Source organism: Eutrigla gurnardus (assembly GCF_963514095.1).
Source record: "Eutrigla gurnardus genome assembly, chromosome: 14".
Classification (NCBI taxonomy): Eukaryota; Metazoa; Chordata; class Actinopteri; order Perciformes; family Triglidae; genus Eutrigla; species Eutrigla gurnardus.
The window spans coordinates 8,036,387-8,059,123 of NC_139937.1; the positions used below are offsets into that span (position 1 = coordinate 8,036,387).

General features: G+C 40.8%; 2 protein-coding genes across 3 annotated transcripts; one reads left to right on the top strand and one right to left on the bottom strand.

The window, feature by feature from the left end:
- Positions 1-864: 864 nt before the first annotated feature.
- Positions 865-4,665, top strand: LOC311024233 (zinc-binding protein A33-like). Of its 2 annotated transcripts, none has more exons than XM_084026551.1 (2): positions 865-966; positions 3,069-4,665. In XM_084026551.1, the coding sequence occupies exons 1-2, from the start codon at positions 924-926 to the stop codon at positions 4,304-4,306; spliced, it is 1,281 nt and encodes a 426-aa protein (XP_083882677.1). In that variant the 5' UTR covers positions 865-923; the 3' UTR covers positions 4,307-4,665. The 2 variants fall into 2 exon arrangements, with proteins under 2 accessions (XP_083882677.1, XP_083882678.1); XM_084026552.1 differs by lacking the exon at positions 865-966 and adding an exon at positions 2,593-2,899.
- A 1,688-nt stretch (positions 4,666-6,353) lies between these two features.
- On the bottom strand, positions 6,354-10,011 carry LOC311024370 (CCN family member 3-like). The gene is made up of 5 exons (XM_084026743.1): positions 9,825-10,011; positions 9,110-9,338; positions 8,696-8,950; positions 8,052-8,281; positions 6,354-7,942 (listed from the first exon to the last, which is right to left on the bottom strand). The coding sequence occupies exons 1-5, from the start codon at positions 9,870-9,872 to the stop codon at positions 7,649-7,651; spliced, it is 1,056 nt and encodes a 351-aa protein (XP_083882869.1). The 5' UTR covers positions 9,873-10,011; the 3' UTR covers positions 6,354-7,648.
- Between the last annotated feature and the right edge of the window lie 12,726 nt (positions 10,012-22,737).

The window sequence follows — 22,737 nt, forward strand, 5'->3', positions numbered from 1 at the left end:
ATTGTTCCCAAGCCCACCCAAATAATTTGGCTTTTTATTTATTTGTTTTCAACACAAACAGAAGCAAGAATATGACTTCAATAAATAATATTATTTGTCATTATTGGCCTAAATGATTGTAGTTCTGGTTGTTTTTCCTTCACTTCAATGTTAACTTCCCGGGTGATGTAGAGCACTCCATTCCACTTGTTCATTGAGGGAACGCCAGTAAAAGAACTCCATTCCACGTAGCGTCCAACACTGCGTGCACTTTTTACACACGAGAGCGCCACATACATGGATATAAGGAGATTGTTTTCAAGTGTTAACTAAGTCAGCGTCACTACTGGTAGTAGTAATTAGTTACCTTCAGATAAGTCACAGCAGTGAGTCCTTTGGAGCATCTAATAGATTAGACGATCACTGTTTTAACATATTAAGTGTTGATGCATGACAGTAAGTTGCATAAGCAAGTAAAAGTGTTGGTTTTTATTTGACATATTTCATAGCCTGATTTGAACGTCTTCCAGGATCTTATCATCCCAGGCCAGACATTAACTAATGGTCAAATTAATTTATTTAGCCTACTTGTTTTAGTTTAAACAGCTTCAATAAGCTACATTCAAATAACTGGTTGATGATTAAACCAGGTGTGTGGCCTATGATGACATTCCTATGATTTCAAGAGTGTTATGCTCCATATTAAATCTTTAATGTTAATGTTTCTGTGTAAATGTAATATTCCACACATGCGCCGTCCTCTTTGTTTACCTTTTAATTCCTCCGGGCTTCCCCTGGTAACCCAGTGTTAAACGTCGCAACGCTATGAACTGTGGGTAATTCCCTCAGGGCAAAGTCAGCATCGATGCTGACTTACGGAAAGTGGCTCAAAAAGTCAGAGAGCGAGCCCTCACGCACCTGACGATGTGACCTTCAGGGACTTAATGGGAACGAGCAAGGACATTGGTATTGGGCCACACTGCCGAGGTGAGCTTATTATTTCTGCGTTGTTTACCCTCCATTGTTACTTGCTCGCTATCTTCACTTTCACTTTCTTGCATTTGTTGGCACATTGGAACACTTTTTTTTGTTTCTTCCCGCCACCAACTGTCAATCTTTGTAAAACAACCTCCACAGGCCGATTGCCAACATCGGATTTGGTACGAAACGTTTGTGAAACAAATAGTCAACTGAGGAATTTATAGGAGGGGTTGGCTGGGGCTGAATGTGACAGATGTGTTGCAATGTATGCATTGCTGCTTCATGCCGGATGTAGAGAAGTGTTGTAGCCTATTGACTACATACTTGTTACATTCTCATTTCTTCTTCTTCTTCTTCTTCTTCTTCTTCTTCTTCTTCTTCTTCTTCTTCTTCTTCTTCTTCTTCTGCCCTTCTATCCATTCACCCATTCTCCTCGCTCCTCTCACATTCCCTTCCACTTTGACCTGTTTGACCTATTGGTGCAATAGCTTGCTATTTATACTGTATGTTTTGTTATATGGACTAAAGTTTATTATTATTATTATTATTATTATTATTATTATTATTATTATTATTATTATTATTCACAGGGAGCTGATGGGGGGATTTAGAGCAGGTATATGCAAGTAGGCGTGGCAGTCGGATGGAGCTGAATGGTGGGAAACAATGGGAGCACTGCAGGACAGAGAGGGATCCACAGAGTCCTGGCAGACTAAAAAAAACAAAAACAAATTATGCAAAGATGCTGCTCTTGCCAGAACATGTCAGTGTCATACTTACCCGCATAATGTCATACTGCCCGAGCCCCCTTTTAAAAACAATCCCTTTATCTTCACTTATGCAAAGTAGGAAAAACACAGTGTTTCATATTCAAAGTTAGTATGAACAAATGACAACACAAACATTGTTTTTGTGGAACAATTTACACAAGAAAAAAATAATACTTTCCTTCAAGGAGTTCACGGGATCTTGTTCATGATGAGTGAGGGAAGAAGGAAGCATGAGATTGACAGGCGGATTGGTGCGGCGTCAGCAGTATTGCAGGCTCTGTACCACACTGTCGTGGCACAATTTACCAGTCAATCTATGTTCCAACCCTCACCTGTGGTCATCAGCTTTGGGTAGTAACCGAAAGAACAAGCGGCCGGGATGTGTGCCCTCCGTAGGGTGGCTGGGCTCAGTCTTAGAGAGAGGGGGAGGAGCTCAGTCATGAGGGAGGAGTCGAGCGGCTGCTCCTCTGTGCCGAAAGGAGCCAGCTGAGGTGGTTCAGGCATCTGATTGCCTCCTGGACGCCTCCCATCGGGAGGTTTTCTGGGCGTGTCCGAATGGGCGGAGTCCCGGGGGCAGACCCAGGATGGAGGGATTATATCCCGGCTGGCCTGGGAGCGGCTGGGGATCCCCTAGGAGGAGCTGGTGAGCGTTGCTGGGGAGAGGGACGCCTGAAATGCCCTGCTTAGCCTGCTGCCACTGTGACCCGACCCTCGTGGATGGATAGAGTTTCTAAAATGTGACCTATTTCTATCCAAGTAAACAAATATGATCCACAAGTAGTTGCTTTAAATACAGCTTTGTGTAAACTTGCAGGCACATTCAAGCTTCTTTCCACTCCATCGTAAAGATTAAATGCAGAAACTAAAAAGCACTTTTACTGAAGAAAGAATGCTGCAGAGATTATTCTTCAATTACACTTTGGCACATAAAACTGACTGAAGTGACTACAGGAAGTAGTAATAAAGGGTTATTTATACGCCATATTAGGCGAAATTATGCTTTTAATGGCATTACATGTCATAAGGGGTTAATAGAGTAGAGCAGATGGTTGAGTCAGGGGAGGAGGAGCATCATTGCATCACTTATAGAGAAAGGAAACTTTGTTGAACACAGATCGATTCTACCATTTGCATACAAGGACAAACAGCAGGGCAGATTATCCAATAAGGTACAGTTCAACTCCTCTGTTGACATATTGATAATATTCTGATATTGTTGTGTATTCATATAGCTACGTATTACATGTAATGAACTTTGCACATTTTTTTTCATAAAATGGCTAGCAGCAGCAGCACAAACAAACGGTTCTAAGCTTTAAAACCTCTCCTCTGTTCTAGATATGGCCACGTCCAGCAGTTTCCTGTCAGAAGATCAGTTCCTGTGTTCAATCTGCCTCGATGTTTTCACCGAGCCTGTTTCTGTCCCATGCGGACACAACTTCTGCAAAGTGTGTATCAACAGGCACTCGGAGGGAAAAGAGCAGTATCAGTGTCCGCTGTGCAACGAGAAGTTCAACAAGGGGCTCAAACTGTGTATCAACACCGGGTTCCGGGAAGTCGTGGAGAATTTTAAGAAACAACAGGCAGTAGCTGACAGTGATTCCCCAGTCAAACCGGGCCAGGTGCCATGTGACTGCTGCCTCGGCATCAAGATCAAAGCCTCTAAAACCTGTTTGGTGTGCTTGACGTCCTATTGTGAGACGCACCTCGAGCCCCATCGGAGAGTTGCATCTTTGAAGAGACACAAGCTGACTCATCCTGTGCATAACCTGGAGGACCAAATATGCAAGAAGCACAACCGGATGTTGGAGCTCTTCTGCAGGAATGACCAAACAACTGTGTGTGTCCTGTGTACAGAACATAGCGCTCATGATACTGTCCCGTTAGAGAAAGCGTGTGTTGAGAAGAGGACTCAAAAGGGGAAGAAAAAGGTGGAAGTACCAGAAATGAAACATAGGTGTGGAAAGAGGGCTCAGAAGATGAAAGCGGCCAGGAGGAAAGGCAAAGATGGAGCGATGCCAAGCGGTGTGGTATCGAATCAAAAGCAAGACACTCTCATTTGGTGTATTCAACACAAGGACTTTCCTGCAGGAAGATACTACCGCGAGGTTCAGGCTGAAAGGAGCCCCAGCTGGGATTTAGGAGACGTCAGAGAGCCGATGCGTGGGAGGAGGACATTCATACCTAACCCCGGGAATGGAAACTGGGTCATAAGGTTGGGAACTGAGAAGTACTGCGAGGATTGTCATGATACCCCTAACCACCTCTTCCTGATAAGAAAACCAGAGAGAGTTGTGGTGTTGGTAGACTATGATAGTGGATTGGTGTCCTTCTACGACGCAGACACTGGGATCCAGGCCTTCTCTTTTACAGACTGCAAATTCAATGAGATGATTTACTTTTTCTGCAGCTCCAGGCCAGAGGATGACAGCTGGGCACAGAGGCTGCAATACAAGGTTCATATGATGAAAGCATGGTCACAACTTCCAGATACCATATTCTTCTTTCGTTGTATTCTCGTTCTCTTGCTATTAGTCCCTTTTTTTTGGATTGCATTTACAACAAAAGTTTTTTAAATCATGAAATGAAAACATCTCCTTCCAGTCACTTAATCATGTGTACAAATAAAAACAAATCAAATAAAGGTTAATATACAATATGTTTAAATGACAATTGATGTTTTAGATGTTTATTCTAATACATTTTAATGTTTCTCTATGAAAGATGCTGGTAGTCATTTCTGAAATGAATCACCCATTCTGAACATTTAGTGTTTGTAAAGTACAGTCACCTAAAGTGTTGAACGGAGTGTGATTTCACCTTCACGATCAGAGTAGAGAAAATAGTTACAGAGGAATTATTCAAATAAACCACTAGAGGGAGTGATCTACTTACCCTTCATGCAACCAAAGCCCACACACTCCCCATTCAATTCCAGTGTTCCTCAATGGTTTCCACACCAATACTGGTACTTGAGACACAATGACAACCTGTAACTCATGTACCCCTCACTGAAACAATTCTGCTAAAATACAAACTTGTTTCCTGCTTCATACTCAGATTGCTGTTCCACAAAACACAAACAATTTGCACCAGAATTGCACCACTCTTAGAAGTGTGTGTGTGTGTGTGTGTGTGTGTGTGTGTGTGTGTGTGTGTGTGTGTGTGTGTGTGTGTTTGTGTGTTTTGGAGTTGTGTGTAGAGGTCTGAGAATATGAGGCTTTCGGAAAGGTCCGTAAACAATTTAGAAAAACTTACAAAATAGAGATTTTATTCATTGGCTTGCCAAATTTGTTACATACACTCATGTATCTCTTACAATTTTTTTCAATATGTCACATTGTTTCTGACTAATTACTTGTGAATTTAATAATCATTATAGCAAGTTAGCATTTAGCTCAAAGTACCACAAATCACAAATCAATGGGAAATGAATGGAATTGCTCTGGAGGATGGAGACGGTTTGCGTTACATTGTTTTTATTTTTACATTACAATTTTATCCCTGGGGTTCAGGAATTTCCACCCTTCTACAAAATGGTTTGTAGAAGGACAGGTTTGTCAGGTACAGCACTTTGAACGTCAGATCTCTAAATGTCGTCTCACAGAGTAGCAGCAGAGAGCGAGAGGGAGACTTTGGAAAGAGCAGTGTAATAAAAACACAGTACACAGCCAGGCGCTGACGTCTGTCATTCTTTGACAACAAACTGTCAGCAGCATTGAATCAAAACATGCCTAAGTAGAGTACGTTGAATAAATGCGAGGAGAATGGCTTGTAGTCAGCGTTCATACGAGACCAATCTGTTGCTGAGATATTTTATTCATGTGGTACAGCAAGGCAGAGGGAGCAGCCCAAGAATTTGAACAAGCTTAAAGAAATTGTAAGTGTAAAAACAAATGCTCCATCCTTTTTTGCATTCAGTGTTCAGCTTGTTCTTTACTTTCGTATATAAAGAGAATGCAACACGAGGATAAGCTTGGAATCTTAAATCCACAAACATAACCGACATGTGACATTAACACACACCTCAGCAGACACCATAACACGGCTGCAACCAGATGTGTCGACCACAGTGTCAGATGCCCCCCCCCCCCTCGTCGATTCAAGCTACTGATGAGCTGAACTTTCCAGTGTGGAGCTATTTAAGGAAGCAGCAGCGATTCCCACAGGGGATAACCGGGTTTTTTCCACGCTGACTTTCCTGGTGGGGTTCAGGGGAGAGGTCAAAAGGTCGCCACCCACTGTGAACGGGGCTATGGGGGTTTGGGGACTTCTGGGGAAAATGGAATCCAGATGAAGAAGTTTATCCCAAATGCAGATGTTTGAAAAGCTCAGGAAAGGGGATTATGGTCTATGTGTGAGAAGAGAAATCAGTATTTGATTCTTATGTGGATACATATATTTGTTGGTTGTTTTTATATTATTTTACTTTCATAATATGTCTCCAGTTTTTATGTAGAGCGGCCATATTATTGGTATTAGGTAACATTGCATTGACTGACCTGAACACATCCATGATACCATTAACAACAACATTAACAACACGGTGTGATGTAGGGCCATTATCAGCATCACATAAAACTACATGAGAAGCCAGTTGTAGGAAAAATAAAGTTTAATGCAACTTCATTTAAAAAGATTCTCATTTACTAATAGTTTCAGGTCCTATCCATAATATATATTTTCACCGTTTTCCTCTATTATCATCAGTTTAAAATCTTAGAGGTAATTCCTTCACTTCATCCAAGCTTCATCTCATTTAAACACTAATCATCTCATCATCTAACAAACTCTCTTTGTCAGCCCAACAAATTGCATGGAATGATTTGAGTGTTGAATATAATAATAAAAAAAAGATACAAAAAATACACATTTATTTATAAATGCTGATTTTTGCAGTATGATTCAGACAGCAACAAGCAGTGTGAAGTATAATTCAAGTAGTAAGCAAAAACAATACCACATGTCAATATATACAATTCAAGATTACATTGTTACCGATTTTAAAGCTGTGTATTTGATACACACTCCATCAAACAAGCTATGCAGCAAGTATTTACAAAACTTTTGTCTTTATAAAAAATAGCTGTTTTTTAGGCGCACTACTAAAAAAAATAAAAAAAACACACACATTTGCATTTATTGATGGGTACATTGACAATAAGCATTTTACAAACAGGGGGACCAGTAGGTAGATGTTAGAAATGACACTAAGTCATGGCAGTGACCTCTCTTTGGACCGGGTCAAATCACACAGTCTAGTTATTCAAAAAATGTGTCCCGTAGTTAAAAGATTTCCATGGCAGTGCCAAGGTAACAGCCCACTTTTATTTCCCTCTAGCTCAGTGCTGCATTTCCTATTTCTATCAATGTGAAAGTAATGGGATTACAGTTTACAATCGTTTTTTTTTTTCTATATTAAGGTGTCAAAAGTGTCACAGTACAGTCTAAAATAGGAGCTCCTTTCTTCCTTACATTGCGGAAGTTTTCCTCCTCGTATAACCGCTTCCTGAAGCATTCAAGCAACCATGACACTCCTGTATGTCAGCACTACCCTGTAACTGTACACCTTCATACTATTTGACCTCTCGAATAGAGGCTGTTTATAAGTTAACCATCCACACAACCGCCCAACCAAAGCCTCTTGTGAACTTTTGGAAGTTTGCTCCATCAAATCTGCAGAAGTGGAGAGAATCAGTTCATCACAAGCTTTAAGTGCTTTGATTCTACTCAACAATAGTGAAGAAAAAACGTATTTGTCCACAGGATTTGATGAACACAAGTATGATTCTACAATAAGCAGATATAATATTATTTTCACTGTGGATATGTCACAGATTTGTTTCAATCTAACATTTCGAGTTAATGCAACTCGTGCTTTAAAGTGGATGGAAAGCTGTTTTCCCTCGAGAGTGACCTTATGACCTGTAACCGCTGTAGCCCAGCTCTGATGACTGCCACACAGCGTTGTCTCGGGGGCAGTGGCTGTGGCAGGCGCAGGTCAGGATCACCATGACCGGTCTCCTGGTGGTTTTACCGTTGGAACACTGGAACTCCACCAGGGCGGTCTTGGTTCTGTGGGGGGTGCAGCAGCGGCCGTCTGTGCAGGAGCCACAGTAGCGCGGCTTGTAGGCCTGGACGCTGGTGCAGTTCTTATAGGACAGGTGGACGGCTGTGTCGCTCCTCAGCATCCTCTGACACTTGCTGCCTCTCTGCGAGGAGAAAAAGAATCACTGAATGAATGTGTATGATATCTCTCCAGAAACCAATGAATGGCGTTCTTTAGATTCATTCAAATCCAAGATGTCCCAAAAAAACTACCTTCTGTGCGAGCTGCATCAGCTGTGTCTGGACCTGCTGGTCGTCACAGGGTCTGATCATACACAGTCGGCTCTGCTTCACCATCTCACACCGACGGTTCTTATTGGTGACCCGGGTGGACAGCCCCGTGCCACAGGTCTGAGAGCAGGCGCCCCACTCTGTGGTCTGCTCAATGCAGTTCAGGCTGGGGTCCCAACCGTCAAAGCTCACCGTTTCCTCCCGACGATAGGCTGAAGGGACACACAGGCAGACAGTTGATTAGAGAAAGAAACAACTGCGTCATCTCGTACAAATAAAAACTTAAAAAGTGGACTAAGGTGTTCAGTTGAAACTTGAAAGTGACCAATCCGAGGATGTAGAAAACCTAAAGGTGACATGACGCTGTATTGGCTTCAACTGACTGCAGAGTGATGCATTACATTGCTGTTTCACATTCCAGACTGAAGTGACAACATTGTCTCTTTTCTCTCCTCAACGTCCCTCTTTCCTCTCTTGTGTTTGGCTTCCTAACCCTGCTAGGTCAGAGAGATGTACATAACCTTTTCAACCTTGTGTCTCACACTTCAGTGAATGGGTGATTGTACGTGTCTGTCTGCATATATGGTCCATCTCTTCCCACCCCACCCTGCTTCCAGTCTACTCACCCGCCATGGCAAAGCCGACCAGTGCACTGGCCTCCGCCGGGGGCTCGCACACCCACTTCTCGCAGCACTCTCCGGGCACCTGGACCCTGCGTGGCGTGGGGCAGTCCGGCCCGGGCAGCATCACGTCCACGTTGCAGCGCGGCACGCAGGCGATCTGCCCATCGCGGCACACACACTGATACTTACAGCTGGGGAAGAAGGTCTGGCCGTTACGATAGACAGAACCGTCCAGGACACACACATCCCCTTCATGAGCTGGAGGAAAGAGACAATATAGGTGTCTTTTATTGTGATTTTTTTTAACATCTACCTTTCACAACAAGTGCAGTCAGGGTCCATGTTTGCACTAGCAGAGCATCCACCATCCACAGGACGTCCTGCATACAATGATTGGGAGGGTCATTGCTCACTCACCGGCACAGACGCCGGTCCTCTTGTGGACGTCGGTGCTGTATTCACACTGTAGGCCTTTCCGTGTATCACAGGGGTTCATCTCAGAGCAGACTTGGCCTTTCTGACGGGCACACACCAGACAGCAGGCACAGTCGTCCAGGATCAAAGGCACCCCGGGGAGACACATGGGGGGCTCCTTAGGGCACTGGCATCTCCGAGGACACGCCTGGGACCAGACTGTTGTAAACACCTGGGTGGGAGACAAAATGAATTGTTTATTTACATGTTGTCCAACCAAAATGACTAGTCTACTTCTTAGCAAATGGGGATTAAATGTTAAGTACAAAAATATGTTTTTAGCAAAAGTTAAAAGTCCTCATCCTAATTTTTACAAGATACCAAAGCTAGTAAACATTTTAAAGGGATGTTACTTTTTCATATCTTATAAATTAATAAGGGAGCATTCGAGAATAGAATACAATGATTTCAGTAAAATAGTGAAAGGTGGCGAAAAACATAGTTTCCAATTTAGCAATGTAAGCAAATTAAGACATCATCTGTGAAAATGACATAAATAGCTTTGCATTGATATCTTCTCATTTTAATTCATGTCTGAAAAATAATCCAAGATCTTCCACTGTGAAAAAAGTTTTGTTTATAAAATAAAATACTCTTCTCTTCATAAAAAATATTACCATATAAAACAGTATCTAAATGAAACTGTTGTAATGCCTACCTGAGTTGCAATGAAGACAAAAAGAGCTCTCTCTGGCAGATTACACATCTTCCTGTTAAATAAAGCAGAGTGAAAAATATCTGCAGTCTAAAAGGTGTTTGTCTTTATTGGAGCTGATTTGAGTCCTTTGGTTCGGGGCTGAATCCTTCCTCCTCTCTGGCTGTGTGTAGCAGAAGGTTGTGATCTCTTTGTCGTTCTGGCTCAGGACTCCAGGAAAGGAGGACCTTATATACCGGAGCGGTCCTGCGGGCACCATGACGACAAACAGGAAGGAATGTTGGAGGGATCGCCCAGAGTGTTGGAGCAAGATCAGAGTCACATTTTATTGTGAGATCCTGTCAAAGAGCATACCACAAACACACAGATAGATTAATTTAACATTCTGCTTAATGATATAATTTATATATCATAAATTAATATATAATGTATGTTTAATTAGTTTTTTATGTAATTAATTTTCTTATAATTGTAAATTATTTACTTTTACATTTATCAGCCAGTTTGTTATTAATGTACTCTCTGTATACTCTTTCCTGTTGAAATATCTTTACTGGGGACTCCCTTTGCACTGTGTTTCAAATAGCATGAGGGTTCCCCTGCAGTGGGTGGTGACACTTTGACCTCTCTCGCCGAACCCTACTTGGGAGGTCACTGTGGAAAACCCTCTTATTCCCTGTAGGATTTTTACTGCTTCCCAAAATAGCTACACAGTGGAAACTTTGGTCCATCAGTAGCTTGGATCAGTGGGGGGACAGACACTGTGGTCAAAACATCTGGTCAGAGATGTGTTATAGTTTATTTCGAGCAGAGCTGCATGGATGGAGATGGGGTGAAGCTGACTGGATTCCTGAACACAAGGGGGGCAGAACCGAAATGTGTTTGTATGTAAGTTTTTTAGACATTTGGGGGTGAGAGGAGTATGTTTGTGAGTGTGATAGTACGACAACGGAATGAAACAATCGTTAAATATACATTTATGCCTCATGTGTGTGATTGTATCCATGTTAGCTGGACATTAACCTATGATAGTTTGTTACATGATATCATGAAGAAACCATTACACAATTGGTAATTTAGTTAACGTTTTAAAGAGGCAGATGATAAAACACAACCTAGCAATATGTTTAGTTTGTTCATGTTGCACTTTGGCGCCCTCCAGTGGTAAAGTTGAAAAACACAACGACACAAACTGCAGATTGATCCCCCCCCCCCCCCCCCCCCCCCAAATAGAAGTTAAAGCACCAGAATCGTTATGTTGAATCAGGCGGGGGCTCCAAGCACATACAAATACACATATTGGCTTCAGATTAGGAGTTCCTCATACTCATGCTTTTATTTTCCCGAGGCATGCTAGTTGTAGCTAGCTAACGTCAAAGGAAAGGCAGCAATAAGACTGCATTATGTGGACAAGCTGGGAACTAGCTGACACAACGTAACGATAGATGCAAGTTAAGTCAACTGCTAGCGTAAAGCTAGCTTGGGAGCCTCGTTTTACAAGTTGGGACGTTTGGTCTAAACAATGATCTATAATAGGGAGACGAGTCCCGTCATTGTGGATGCTTCTGTTGAAAGAAGAGCAGCAAAACACGTGCTTATCAAGGTGAGACTGCTTGTTTTGCTACTGTGGTAATGTTTATTGATAGTTTAATAAGGTTTTGTTTTGACTAAATGCTTTCCTTTGTTTTCAAGAGTCATTTAGGACTTGCAGCTGTCAATATGTACTTTATCCAGCATTGAAATTGGTTGAAAACTACTGGGATTTGGATGGAAAATACATCATGTTGTTGTTGTTGTTGTTGTTGTTGTTGTTGTTGTTGTTGTTGTTGTGCATCTGTGTTATTATATACAGGGAGTGGCCATTAGAGAAGCTGGAGTTTGTGTTTCCCTCATGTAGTTGTGTGTAAAATCATCAAAAACCATGTCTTTGCGGCCTTGCATCACTGTATAGATAAGTATGCTTAAATGTATTTAAGGTCTGTGGGCAGTGGGTCAGTTGTTCATTCATACTGGATGGCTGCACCACCTGCTCAGGTTGAAGGTAGGAGGACAGTCGGTCATGTCCAATTAGCAGAATGATACATGAAGATTTGTGTGGGTTGAACGAGGAGCTGATGATAATACTTAGTGTGAGAAATCCAGAGCACATCATTTGAAGTTGAACTAATACATTGTGTGTAAAGTAGTTCCTTTTAGAGAATATAAACGAATGTGTTAAAGCAGTGCAATGTTCTACATTTCCTCTTCTTTTTACTTGGCATGGACCATTTGGTTACACCCACTACTACAATTTAATGTGTTGCAGTATTTGTTGTCTGTTGCTATGGGAATATTTTGCTTTCAGCAAAGTCAAATATCTCAAATATGTGACCTAGAAACAATCCGCCACATCTTGCCTGCTGTTTTGGATAACAATTATATGCAAGTTCCTCCCAACTTTCTTCCTTCATCAGTGAAAGATATCACCTCCAAACACAGATCTGCCATCCAGTTGGTAAAAAAGGGGAAAGACATTGAGGTTGAGATCTACTTTCTGAATGAAAGTGGGTCCAGCAAGCAGTAGATAGAAATGCCAAAATCTTGATTCAGTGCTGTTCAAATAGTTTGCTAGAAGAAGTTGAAGAATGTTAAATTTCACAGGGTGGTTGTGTTTGCTGACTCCGTGTGGATTTCTGCTCCTTTTATTGCTTCTGCTTTGGTCTTTTTAAGCGAGTTCTGCCCCTATGTTGGTGCCGAAGAGGGTGACAAATCAAATATTATATACATATACAATTTTCACAGCTGCTGGATATATGGATTGGCCATCATGTTTTTCATTCTAAAATATGTTTGATTTATTGATTCTAATTCCCTTGAACAATTATTTTCTTCCGTCTCTCTTCTTGTTTTCCCATAATTTGCTTCTCAGACTATCTCCTTTTGGATTTGCAATCTGAAAGTTAGTAATGATTAAGTTGTGGCTTAAATTTCCATCCTGGAAAATATAATGCTATCAACTTTTTTACTGCGTGACTGCTTGGCACAGTGTGGAACGTGTGATGTCTTCCAGGAATGTGGTGGAAGTCTACATACGCACATTAATCGTATCTGAAATATTTCCACTCTAGAGAGCAACATATGGAAGAAAACAGACAGATGGAGGCTTGGAAGGAAATCAGGCTGCTGGCCTCAAACAGAGAAGGAAGAATGGGCAAACTGACGTGCAGTAGACAGGCCTGCTTCAATGTTGTCCCTGCGTCTTTGTCCAGGGGGGGTCTGTGACCGGACCAGTGGCTGTTGAGATTTTACACGTTGTGTATTTTTCACACTAATCTTTTGTTTACTCGCTAAATACCCTTCATCCTGCTGTGGTAGGAAACATTTCAGTTCCACTTTAAATTGAAGTCTGACCCTTTTCTAAACAATGACGGATTGCACAGTAAAAGCCTTGTACTAACAGACAGCCGGCTCGTCGGCTTGCTAGCTGTTGTTGGACTCTGCTGTAGGGCATCAAGCTTTTTGCCAAGTGGTCGGGCCACACAGTCGACGCCACCGCAGAGAGCTCATCGTCAGAGTTTACACTGACGGTCCAACATCAATTAAAGTTTTTGCGTCAAATCATACAGTAACAGTCGTCGTGGCGCAGTCGGTGGAGGATCTTCTTTCTCTCGTTCCTCTTCCCTGTTTAGGCCCTTTCCTGATGAATCCAATGCAGTAGCATTCATATTCATTATTCTCTTCTCTTCAGGGTTTTTAGTAATTATTTTGTCCACAGAACCTGGAGGAATATATTAATTCCTGGATCCATGCTTGCAGCCAGCCACAATTTTAGTTCAGGTACAGATAACTCGGAAGAGGTAAAACTATTCAGACAAAAGAGATGAAAATGAATTCACTGATTAAGTCATCCTTAATACAAAAGGCCAGTTACTCTTGGTGGACGAGCAGCAACGTCTGAGATCTCATGTTTAAAGGTCCTATTGATAACATTTTTATGTAAATGACAAAAAAAAAAACATCCACAGAGCTTTTAGAAAGGTGCAGAATCAAAAGTATCACTTCTCGAATTAAAAAAATCAAGAACAAGATATGTGTAATGGACTACATTACATCTAGTCCTGGGGATCCACCATATTATTACTGTTAAATTAACATAATTATGGTAATCTGTCAGGACTGTGCCCCGCCCTGTCCCCCGGCTGGAGCTCCATTCTGGGAGCAGTAATGGATCCCTCGGGAGCAGACGACATGGTGAGGCAGGGTTGTTTTAGTCCTCCTTTGCATATCCACTTATTAATGTAAATTACTTTTATTCCCTAATAAACAGGCCTGACATTCCTACTATAAAGTATATGCTTTTTAAGGCAATTCTAAATTGCCATCTCTCTGGAGTGAGCACTTCCTCTTAATGGGACATATTTTCTTTTTAAATAAGTGCCGTTTAATGCGGTTTTAGAAAAGTGACTAATACATATTTGGAAAAGTCATTTACAACATGTTTGTTTAACAATTAACTAATACCTCTTGTCATTCACAATGATGAACTGTTTACATAACTGTCATTATTAGAAACATGTTGAATCTACTAATTAGGCTATGAGGTTTTCATTCACACAAAGTATCGAAATCAGAATCAGTATTTAGCATTTATACCCAGCCTGAAGATGTATTTCAACCTTGTACTTGAATGCTTTGTTTTGATATCTTTACTGTGGCTTAACTGTAAACGAGTCATATTTTGAACATAAAAACGATTGTGAAGTATAGTGCAAATTTGGCCAAAATGACTTTCAGTGATATAATGAAGCACAGATTGTTTTTAAGGACTGTCTCGCCATTACATACACGACATGGCAGAAAAGCTGCTTATTTCCTACATGACATCATATTTTCCTTTGGTTTCATAAACAGTATAACTGAACATATAAAGTTCACTCTGGGTAAACGGTCTCCCTCATCCTCTGCACCGTGTACGCCGCAGAATGCATCATGTGTGGAGTAAATCAAAGTGATTGAGCACCAGGGATCAGAGTGGATTTGATCAGTGCTCTTCCAAAGGAAACTCAGACAAATAGCTGGAATTATTCCACATGGCTAAAACAGCATTTCCTTCAGTCAAAATATTGTTTTGTTTTTTTCAGATCATTAAACATTGGCTTCCAGTCCTTAGGTATGTAACTCCACAGCACACTATTGCTGGCTTAAAGAACATATGATATCTACTGAAAGGAATTTTAATCACCGCCTGTGTTTTTAGACTTAAAAATCGGCTAAATGGGATATACAACCAGTGAGTTAAAGCATTGCAGATGTTGCGACAGGGATTTTTTTGGAGACTGTTTGTATTCGACTTTGAGTTCATAGCAGGCTCTGGTTGGGTTCAGAGAGAGGTGAAAAAGTAAAAAAAAAAAAAAAAAAGTGGTTTGACTTTTCCTTTCTATTCCTCCCTCTGACCCATTTCTGTACTTTACTTTCTCCCATGCACATCATCGGTTCACATCACTTCCTCTATAGATTAACGGGTGAACTTTAGTGCTCCCCATACTTTCAATTTGCTCAGGCAGTGGGTTAAGCAGCTTGGGAGGCCACCACAAATTTCTCACTCGGGGTTTATTATTTGCCTCACGCCATTATACATGAGCTGAGACACCAAGACGGAGGCAGATGTGCTTTATGGCTGAGTGGCTGGGGATGGATGCAATAAGGAGCTTCCACTAATAAATTGTGCACTGTGGAAAAATCTCAGGATGCATTTTATGAGGATGTCAAAGGCTTTGTGTTCTGTCAGAAAACCTGTAACCTCTAAACCTGGAAGAGCAAGGACTGATGTGTTTTTTTAGAGAGACTCTGTAGTTTGTGGTGTTGTACAGTATTTTACATTGTAATTGAAATGGGTCACTGTTGCTTCCCTTAGTACAGTGTGCCTTGTGTTATTCTTGTCAGTAGGTTCAGCAATATCTACAAGGATTTAGAGACATTAGCCATTTTTTAACTTTTACTTTATTTGCTCATGAACTACTTCATAAGAACAAAAATTAATAGCTGCTTTTATATTGGGTGAAATGAGCTCCTTGCAGATATATTGGTGTTCATGCCAGAAGAAGGTGGTGTCCTGAGTACTCTCCTTGGCCAGCTCTGTATTGATGTTTTGGAGATTGGCGAAAACCGAATTGTCCAGTTTAATCATGCTTTTTTTCCTGTATTGTTTTAACAAAGTGAGATAGAAGAAAGTATTCTTCACATATCTTGGTGTCTATGGTCACAAGCTAACAAACTCAGTTACTCAGCTTCTTTGACAGAACACCCTGTTGAGTGTTCACACTGTTTGTCACAGTTTGCCACCATGGACGGAGTGTGTTGTTTGTTTAAACTTCCTACTTGGTTGAATAACTGAGCACATGGCTGCCCCTTGGGGGGATCTCTTATGAACACAAACACAAATATTCCAATTTATGGCCACATTTTTGCAGGTATTATTTTTAGCAGTGCACAGAGAGCACCAAAAACAGAGTAAACCCAGGGAGGTCTGACTGGAAAGATGAAACGCAAACATTTCATCCTGGAAGTCTTGAATTTTGGATTTTTGGACGTGGGTCGTAATGTTCATATCAATATTTGTTGCCAAATAGTTTGAAATAAATACAAAACTTACTTGAAATGCATAATCATTTTGGCATGAAAACATAGTATGTTCAGTTCACTGTTTGGAGCATGTACAGTGTATCACAAAAGTGAGTACACCCCTCGCATTTCTGCAGATATTTAAGTATATCTTTTCATGGGACAACACTGACAAAATGACACTTTGACACAATGAAAAGTAGTCTGTGTGCAGCTTATATAACAGAGTTAATTTATTTCCCCCTCAAAATAACTCAAAATATAGCCATTAATATCTAAACCCCTGGCAACAAAAGTGAGGACACCCCTTAGTGAAAGTTGTCAATATTAACATACAACATGTCAACTGTCAATATTTTGTGTGGCCACCATTATTATCCAGAACTGCCTTTACTCTCCTGGGCATGGAGTTTACCAGAGCCTCACACGTTGCCACTGGAATGCTCTTCCACTCCTCCATGACGACGTCGCGGAGCTGGCGGATATTTGAGACTTTGCGCACCTCCACCTTCCGCTTGAGGATCCCCCAAAGATGTTCTATTGGGTTCAAGTCTGGAGACATGCTTGGCCAGTCCATCACCTTTACCCTCAGCCTCTTCAGTAAAGCAGTGGTCGTCTTGGAGGTGTGTTTGGGGTCATTGTCATGCTGGAACACTGCCCTGCGACCCAGTTTCCATTTGTGGAACAGTTTACTTGCCCTGGGCAAGTGCTAATGTCGAGTCCTGAGCTGCTTTCACTCATTGGCTGTCACATTTTCACAAGTTCCACGGCTGTGAGCTGGTTTGCTTGGTTGTAAATCTACAATGTTTGTAACCACACGAGGGAGTCCACTTTGTATGGAATGTGACGCATGTTAAGAGACAGTGTCACACTTAAAAACACTACAACTAGACATTTAGCATTATTTGCCCAACACCATTCCAAATAAAGGTCCCTTTTACTCGGTTTACATATTGTAAAGTGTTGACGTGCTGTGACGTACATGGACTACGGTTATTAGGAGAAAAAAGAAAGGAATTGTTAGCACCCTTAGATCTCAATGTCTCTTGTTATTGCTCCTTTCTCGGAGCAGATTGTAAAACATTTTCTTATGGAAGGCTTCTCCTTTTTATAAATATAATAGAAGAAAAACTCAAGGTACAAAAGTCATATTGTGTATTTGCAATTACCTCTTTTCATTGTTTTCTTCTACCGAACATTTGAAACATCCAAAATGAGACTATAACCCACAGCAGGCAAATTGAATTTGGTGCAATTTAAAAATAATAATAAAAATGCAATTTCAGACAACCACTTGTTGGAAGACGGTTGGTTGTAGACCCAGTCAAATTGTTTCTGTCTATATTCTTTGTGCCATTTTCACTTGATTTAGGATAAAAGATAATTGAAATTTCTTGCACAAATTTCAATGAGCTCTTGACTCTGACTGTCCTTCTTTTGTAAAGGTCGTTGAGGTGCTCGGCTGAAACCATGGCCACCAGTGACCTGGCAGATCCATACATTGTGAATTATGTTTACAATTCAGGGAGTTGGCATTTTAGGAATGGGAATGTTGGATTTCACCTAGGAGAGGGACAGAAACGCAACCTTAAAGAAGGGACTTTTAAGGGTTACAATTTACAACATCTTTCTTATTTGTTGTTTACTTAGTGAGAATGTTCTTGCCTGAGAAGAAAAGAAGAAGAAGAAAGAAAAGTAGGGTCAGTGGTGTGTCCTCCGAGGAGCCTGGGGCCTTGGCCTTTTATAAATTGAACTCTTAATTGGTTTCAGCTGAGCACGGACAAGCGCATACCAGCTTCATGCAACTATTTTGTAATCATGGCTATAACAACACATTTTTATGAGGAATAGTACCATCTCATGGGGAAGAAAGTGAACTTTACCAACTCAAGTGTAGAGCTGAAGGCAGCTATATTTTAGTTACAGGTATGAGCACAAGTTAACACGTTCAGCCTCCTGTTAATTCCAGAGTACCACAGTTCCTGGAGTTGATAATGCTTATTTGAGCAGCTAGTGCAAGAAAATACACTTCAAAAAAGATCTGCAGATCATTTTCCATGTTTACAGCTGTAGGGAGAGACTCTGCCCTACATCGAAGTTGTTTGTTATTACTCTCATTGTACTTACTATATTATTCATTTGGATCTAAATATTTAATTCACTGACTGCAAAGCTGCACTATGAGCACTAGATGGCAGCATTAAGCAATATGAACTGTAAATTATGCTCTCTCTCTCTCTCTCTCTCTCTCTCTCTCTCTCTCTCTCTCTCTCTCTCTCTCTCTCTCTCTCTTTCTCTCTCCCTTATTAATCAGCATAACAGATCACATGACATATTTCCTCATGCTGCAACATTGAAAACAATTTGAACAGAATTCAACAATTTGAAAATAAGTCAGAAATAATGGTTACTTTGGCTTAGAAGTTGACAGATTCATCTTTGGCCACTCAGTGAGCTCCAGACATAAATGCATGAGAGACTTTGAATTACACTTTGCAATGTAGACTATATCAGAGATTTCTTCGTCACCAAGGGGCTCTCCATTCCATTAAAGACTCCAAAAACCTCAAGGTATTATTCTTAATGACGATAGGGTTAGAACATGTGGGCTAACTAGGGATGCAAACAATTAATCGATTATCGATTAATTGTCGATAAGATATTACTCGATTAAAATAAATGAATTGCAATTAATTGCGTTTTGAACACGTAATTCCCCGCCAGTCCACGTGAGGGCACTCTTGACGTCAGGCGTACTTGACGCACATGCGCGAACACAAGCGAAGCAGGGCTCTGACGACAACAACAAGACAAACGGGAAGTGGTGTTTCCCACACATTATGGCGCACCGCCGTAGTCTAATTTCGGCCGCCATAGTCTCGATGTTCGCCCAAAATTATTTATCAAGGCAAATGGACTTAACTAGCGGCTCTAATGATAGGCCTAAACAGGAGGGCAGCAGCGCCTATTATAAGGGGGAATCCTCGCGGCTGGTTTGGCTCATCAACGTTCTGTTTTCCCCCGTTGCCATGGCGAGGCGTCCCCCGCGCCGACCCCCCCTCAGCTGGCGAGTGTGACGGCGCGTATAGCCCCGTTCACATACGTCGCTACTCGCTCGTCACTCGCTTACTCGCTGGCAAAAAAAAAAAAAAACTGCCGCCGACGGCTAGTTCAAGCCGCACATCTCTGTGGAACTCTCTGTTGACGTCAACTGTCAATCATCTCTATTCTACATTCCGATTGGTACTCGCTTCACTCGCATCGCAGAAAGTTACATTATTTTCTCTCCGTCCCCGCCCACATCGCATCGCCTGTCCTGACCACATTCCACTAGAACACATTCACATTCATTGACAGCTGTCGCTCAGAGATGGGCGAGTGGCGACGTATGTGAACGAGGCTTCAGTCAAAACCAAAACACCAAGGACGGCTGAGGAATAGTCACCCACTTATATTATTATTATTATTATTATTATTATTATTATTATTATTATTATTATTAATAATAATAATAGTCATAATAAACTAATAGTTTAAAGGCTCAGCACTGTGTTTAAGTCATTTTAAAAAAAATCTTTTCTTGAATGCTTAAACTCCTCAACCCCATTTAGTATGTCAACATTTGTATCAGTACCAGCAGTTTGTAAGAAATTGGTCAGGAAACGATATTTCATATTTTGGTTCTCAAAATTCCCCAAATTATAAGCGGTATGGATGGATGGATGGAAATTCCCCAAATTGATGCATTAAAATGAAATTATTCAAAATCTGATTTGCATTTTTCTTTATATCATAAGGAAGATAGCATTTGATGTTACGTATACAGTAGATGAAACCTATTCAGAGGTAAATTCAGCTTATCAGAAGAATTGCCGCTTAACAATTAATCGATCATCGATCGATAAGATGAAACAACTATCGATTAATGAATTACTCGATAATTTGCATCCCTAGGGCTAACCCTTTTTTGGCCCAGTGAACAACTGATTTTGTGGCAAGCCGACAATCCATGTTATAACTAAACCGTTTTCACTTTATTTCTACCCACAAAGGTTATCACTCAATATATAATGCAACATATCTGCTCTTTGTCCATGATACAAGACAGGCGGATAGGGAGGGAAAGACATTGAACTCACCAATTTGACGTTCTCTATGCCAAAGATTCCAGCCACGTAGCTATCCCTTTGTGAAATGAAATCGTACACTTTACGATCCTACTTACCGCATCAATATGGATGAACATAAATGGTTTGTGAGATAGGTATCCAAAAATGAAATAGGACACACAACAGGAGTAAACAGGAGGGAAACAGTGTGGTGAGAAAAAATAGTGTTGTGTGTTAATATCTATGAATAATCTTCTCCATTTTAAGTTTATACTTGAGTACAACACTGATTCTCCAGTTCAGGGAAAGGGTTGTTATGGCATATGGTGATTAAATTAATCTGGCTGTCACAGCAATTCTTGAGGTGATTCAATTTAATATTGAAATATCATTTCGACACATTTTGAGATTTATTTTGTTCTAGATAAATGAGGAATTTAAACAATAATCTTCATAGTAATTGATAAATTAGTTCTTACATGATTGACCAATAGCAAAAAAAAAATCAAGGTATTGTTTAAAGAGTATTGTGTTCTCTTTAAACGAGTATTTATATATGTTGTGCAGCTCTAATGATCAGATGTTATTTTATTGAAGTTCCCGGCTGCTTCTCTACAATAACTGTTACACTTGTAGTCTGGGATTAACCTTTCAGCCAAAACTGTTTGTTTTGCAGCAGCTGTGCAGCTGCTCTGCCCACACAAATGCACACAATCATAAGCCCTTCACTGTAAAGCACAATACACACATGCAAACACTTACACAAGTGTATCTATTTACTATACATAAACACACTAAGTCTCCTTTTCTTTGTAGTTTAATATTTGTAGATGTGTCTCATTGTTTGAATAATACACACACACACACACACACACACACACACACACACACACACACGCAGTAAGAGAGATAACGTTCAGATCAAACCAGACATTACAGCTTTGTTCAAATGGAGACTCAAAGGGCAGTCGGTTGGTCTGAGGCAGAGTGAGGCTTTTAGGTCTGCATCATTAGTTCCCTTTTAGTGGCTGGAAGGGTTTCCATCTACTTAACCAAGCTGGTTTTCATTCTCTGGCTGCCACATAACAAACAGACTCGCCCTGTCGGCGAGTGTTGTCTTAGATGATGGGATGAAACCGTTCAGTTCAAATGTTGAGGCCTCAGTCGACCTCTACATCTCTAGTAAATATCTTTACCAAGCTTACATGAGATGTCACAGTTATATCGTACTCTAGTTCCCTTCCCTCATTGCTTGCTTCATTGTCTTGAAATATCTTCTGCATAAATTCTCATTATTTATTTATGTGAAATCCCATTCTATTGTAATTCCTTTCTGCCATTTGAACACAACCAGTCATCACACAGTACAATCTGATGACAATTAATGAAGGAATGCTTTTTTAAAAAGCATTTAAAAGTCAGCTTATAGTTTTGAGTCATTTATTTATTCATAATTCATAATAATTCAAACTTTTACGGGAAATACATTACAATAATGTTGCAGATTGTTTTTAATGATACATTTAAGATTTTTACTATAAAATGAAAAGATTTTAGAATGAGACTAATACTTTCCGGTTTCACTGGTCCGGTTCGGTGTACGGGGCTAAACCGGTTTAATTCATGGAAACTGGTTGAACTGGCATTTGTCCTTATGACACGTTCTGGAAAATTTCAAACATCAGCAACCTGTGCCGACGGTGTTACGGCACTAAATCCAACTTGTATTGCATTAGTAATAAGCAGCAATAATGACAAGTGATTAACATAATATTGTGTTTATTTATGAATGGACTAACGGAGCCACCGTGAGTGTCTGAGGTGGCCGGTGCACGATGTGTGCCCGCCCACTGCCAAGTGAGCCAATGCTGGCATCACAGAGATCACATTTCAGTCGAGGTGGAGGGGAAGATGTGCACGTGAACCATGTCTTTGTTTACTTCAACACTTTAAAAATGTGTTACTAGTCGACATGCCACCATTTAACAAGCTGAGAACGTAGATCCGAAGAAGATAACAAGCCGGTAACTTTGCTCGTACAAGGCCACCATTGTGTATAAGATGCACAGCAACTTCGCTTGCGGTTGAGGAGTCATGTAAATATGCAAGACGAGCAAGCAACGAGTTCACCGTTCATAGTTGTTTTGAAGCCTCCAGCTAATCAGATTTCTGACTCTCATTTAATACGTCTTACGTCCGATGGCGCT

What these genes read in the sequence shown, in the direction of transcription:
- LOC311024370 (XM_084026743.1), bottom strand. Translation starts at nt 9,872, where the DNA reads ATGTGTAATCTGCCAGAGAGAGCTCTTTTTGTCTTCATTGCAACTCAG. An exon ending in GGTCGGCTTTGCCATGGCGG is followed by an intron (nt 8,282 to 8,695) that starts GTGAGTAGACTG and finishes GTGTCCCTTCAG; the next exon opens with CCTATCGTCGGGAGGAAACG. An exon ending in TGATGCAGCTCGCACAGAAG is followed by an intron (nt 7,943 to 8,051) that starts GTAGTTTTTTTG and finishes TTCTCCTCGCAG; the next exon opens with AGAGGCAGCAAGTGTCAGAG.
- LOC311024233 (XM_084026551.1), top strand. Translation starts at nt 924, where the DNA reads ATGGGAACGAGCAAGGACATTGGTATTGGGCCACACTGCCGAG. An exon ending in TATTGGGCCACACTGCCGAG is followed by an intron (nt 967 to 3,068) that starts GTGAGCTTATTA and finishes CCTCTGTTCTAG; the next exon opens with ATATGGCCACGTCCAGCAGT.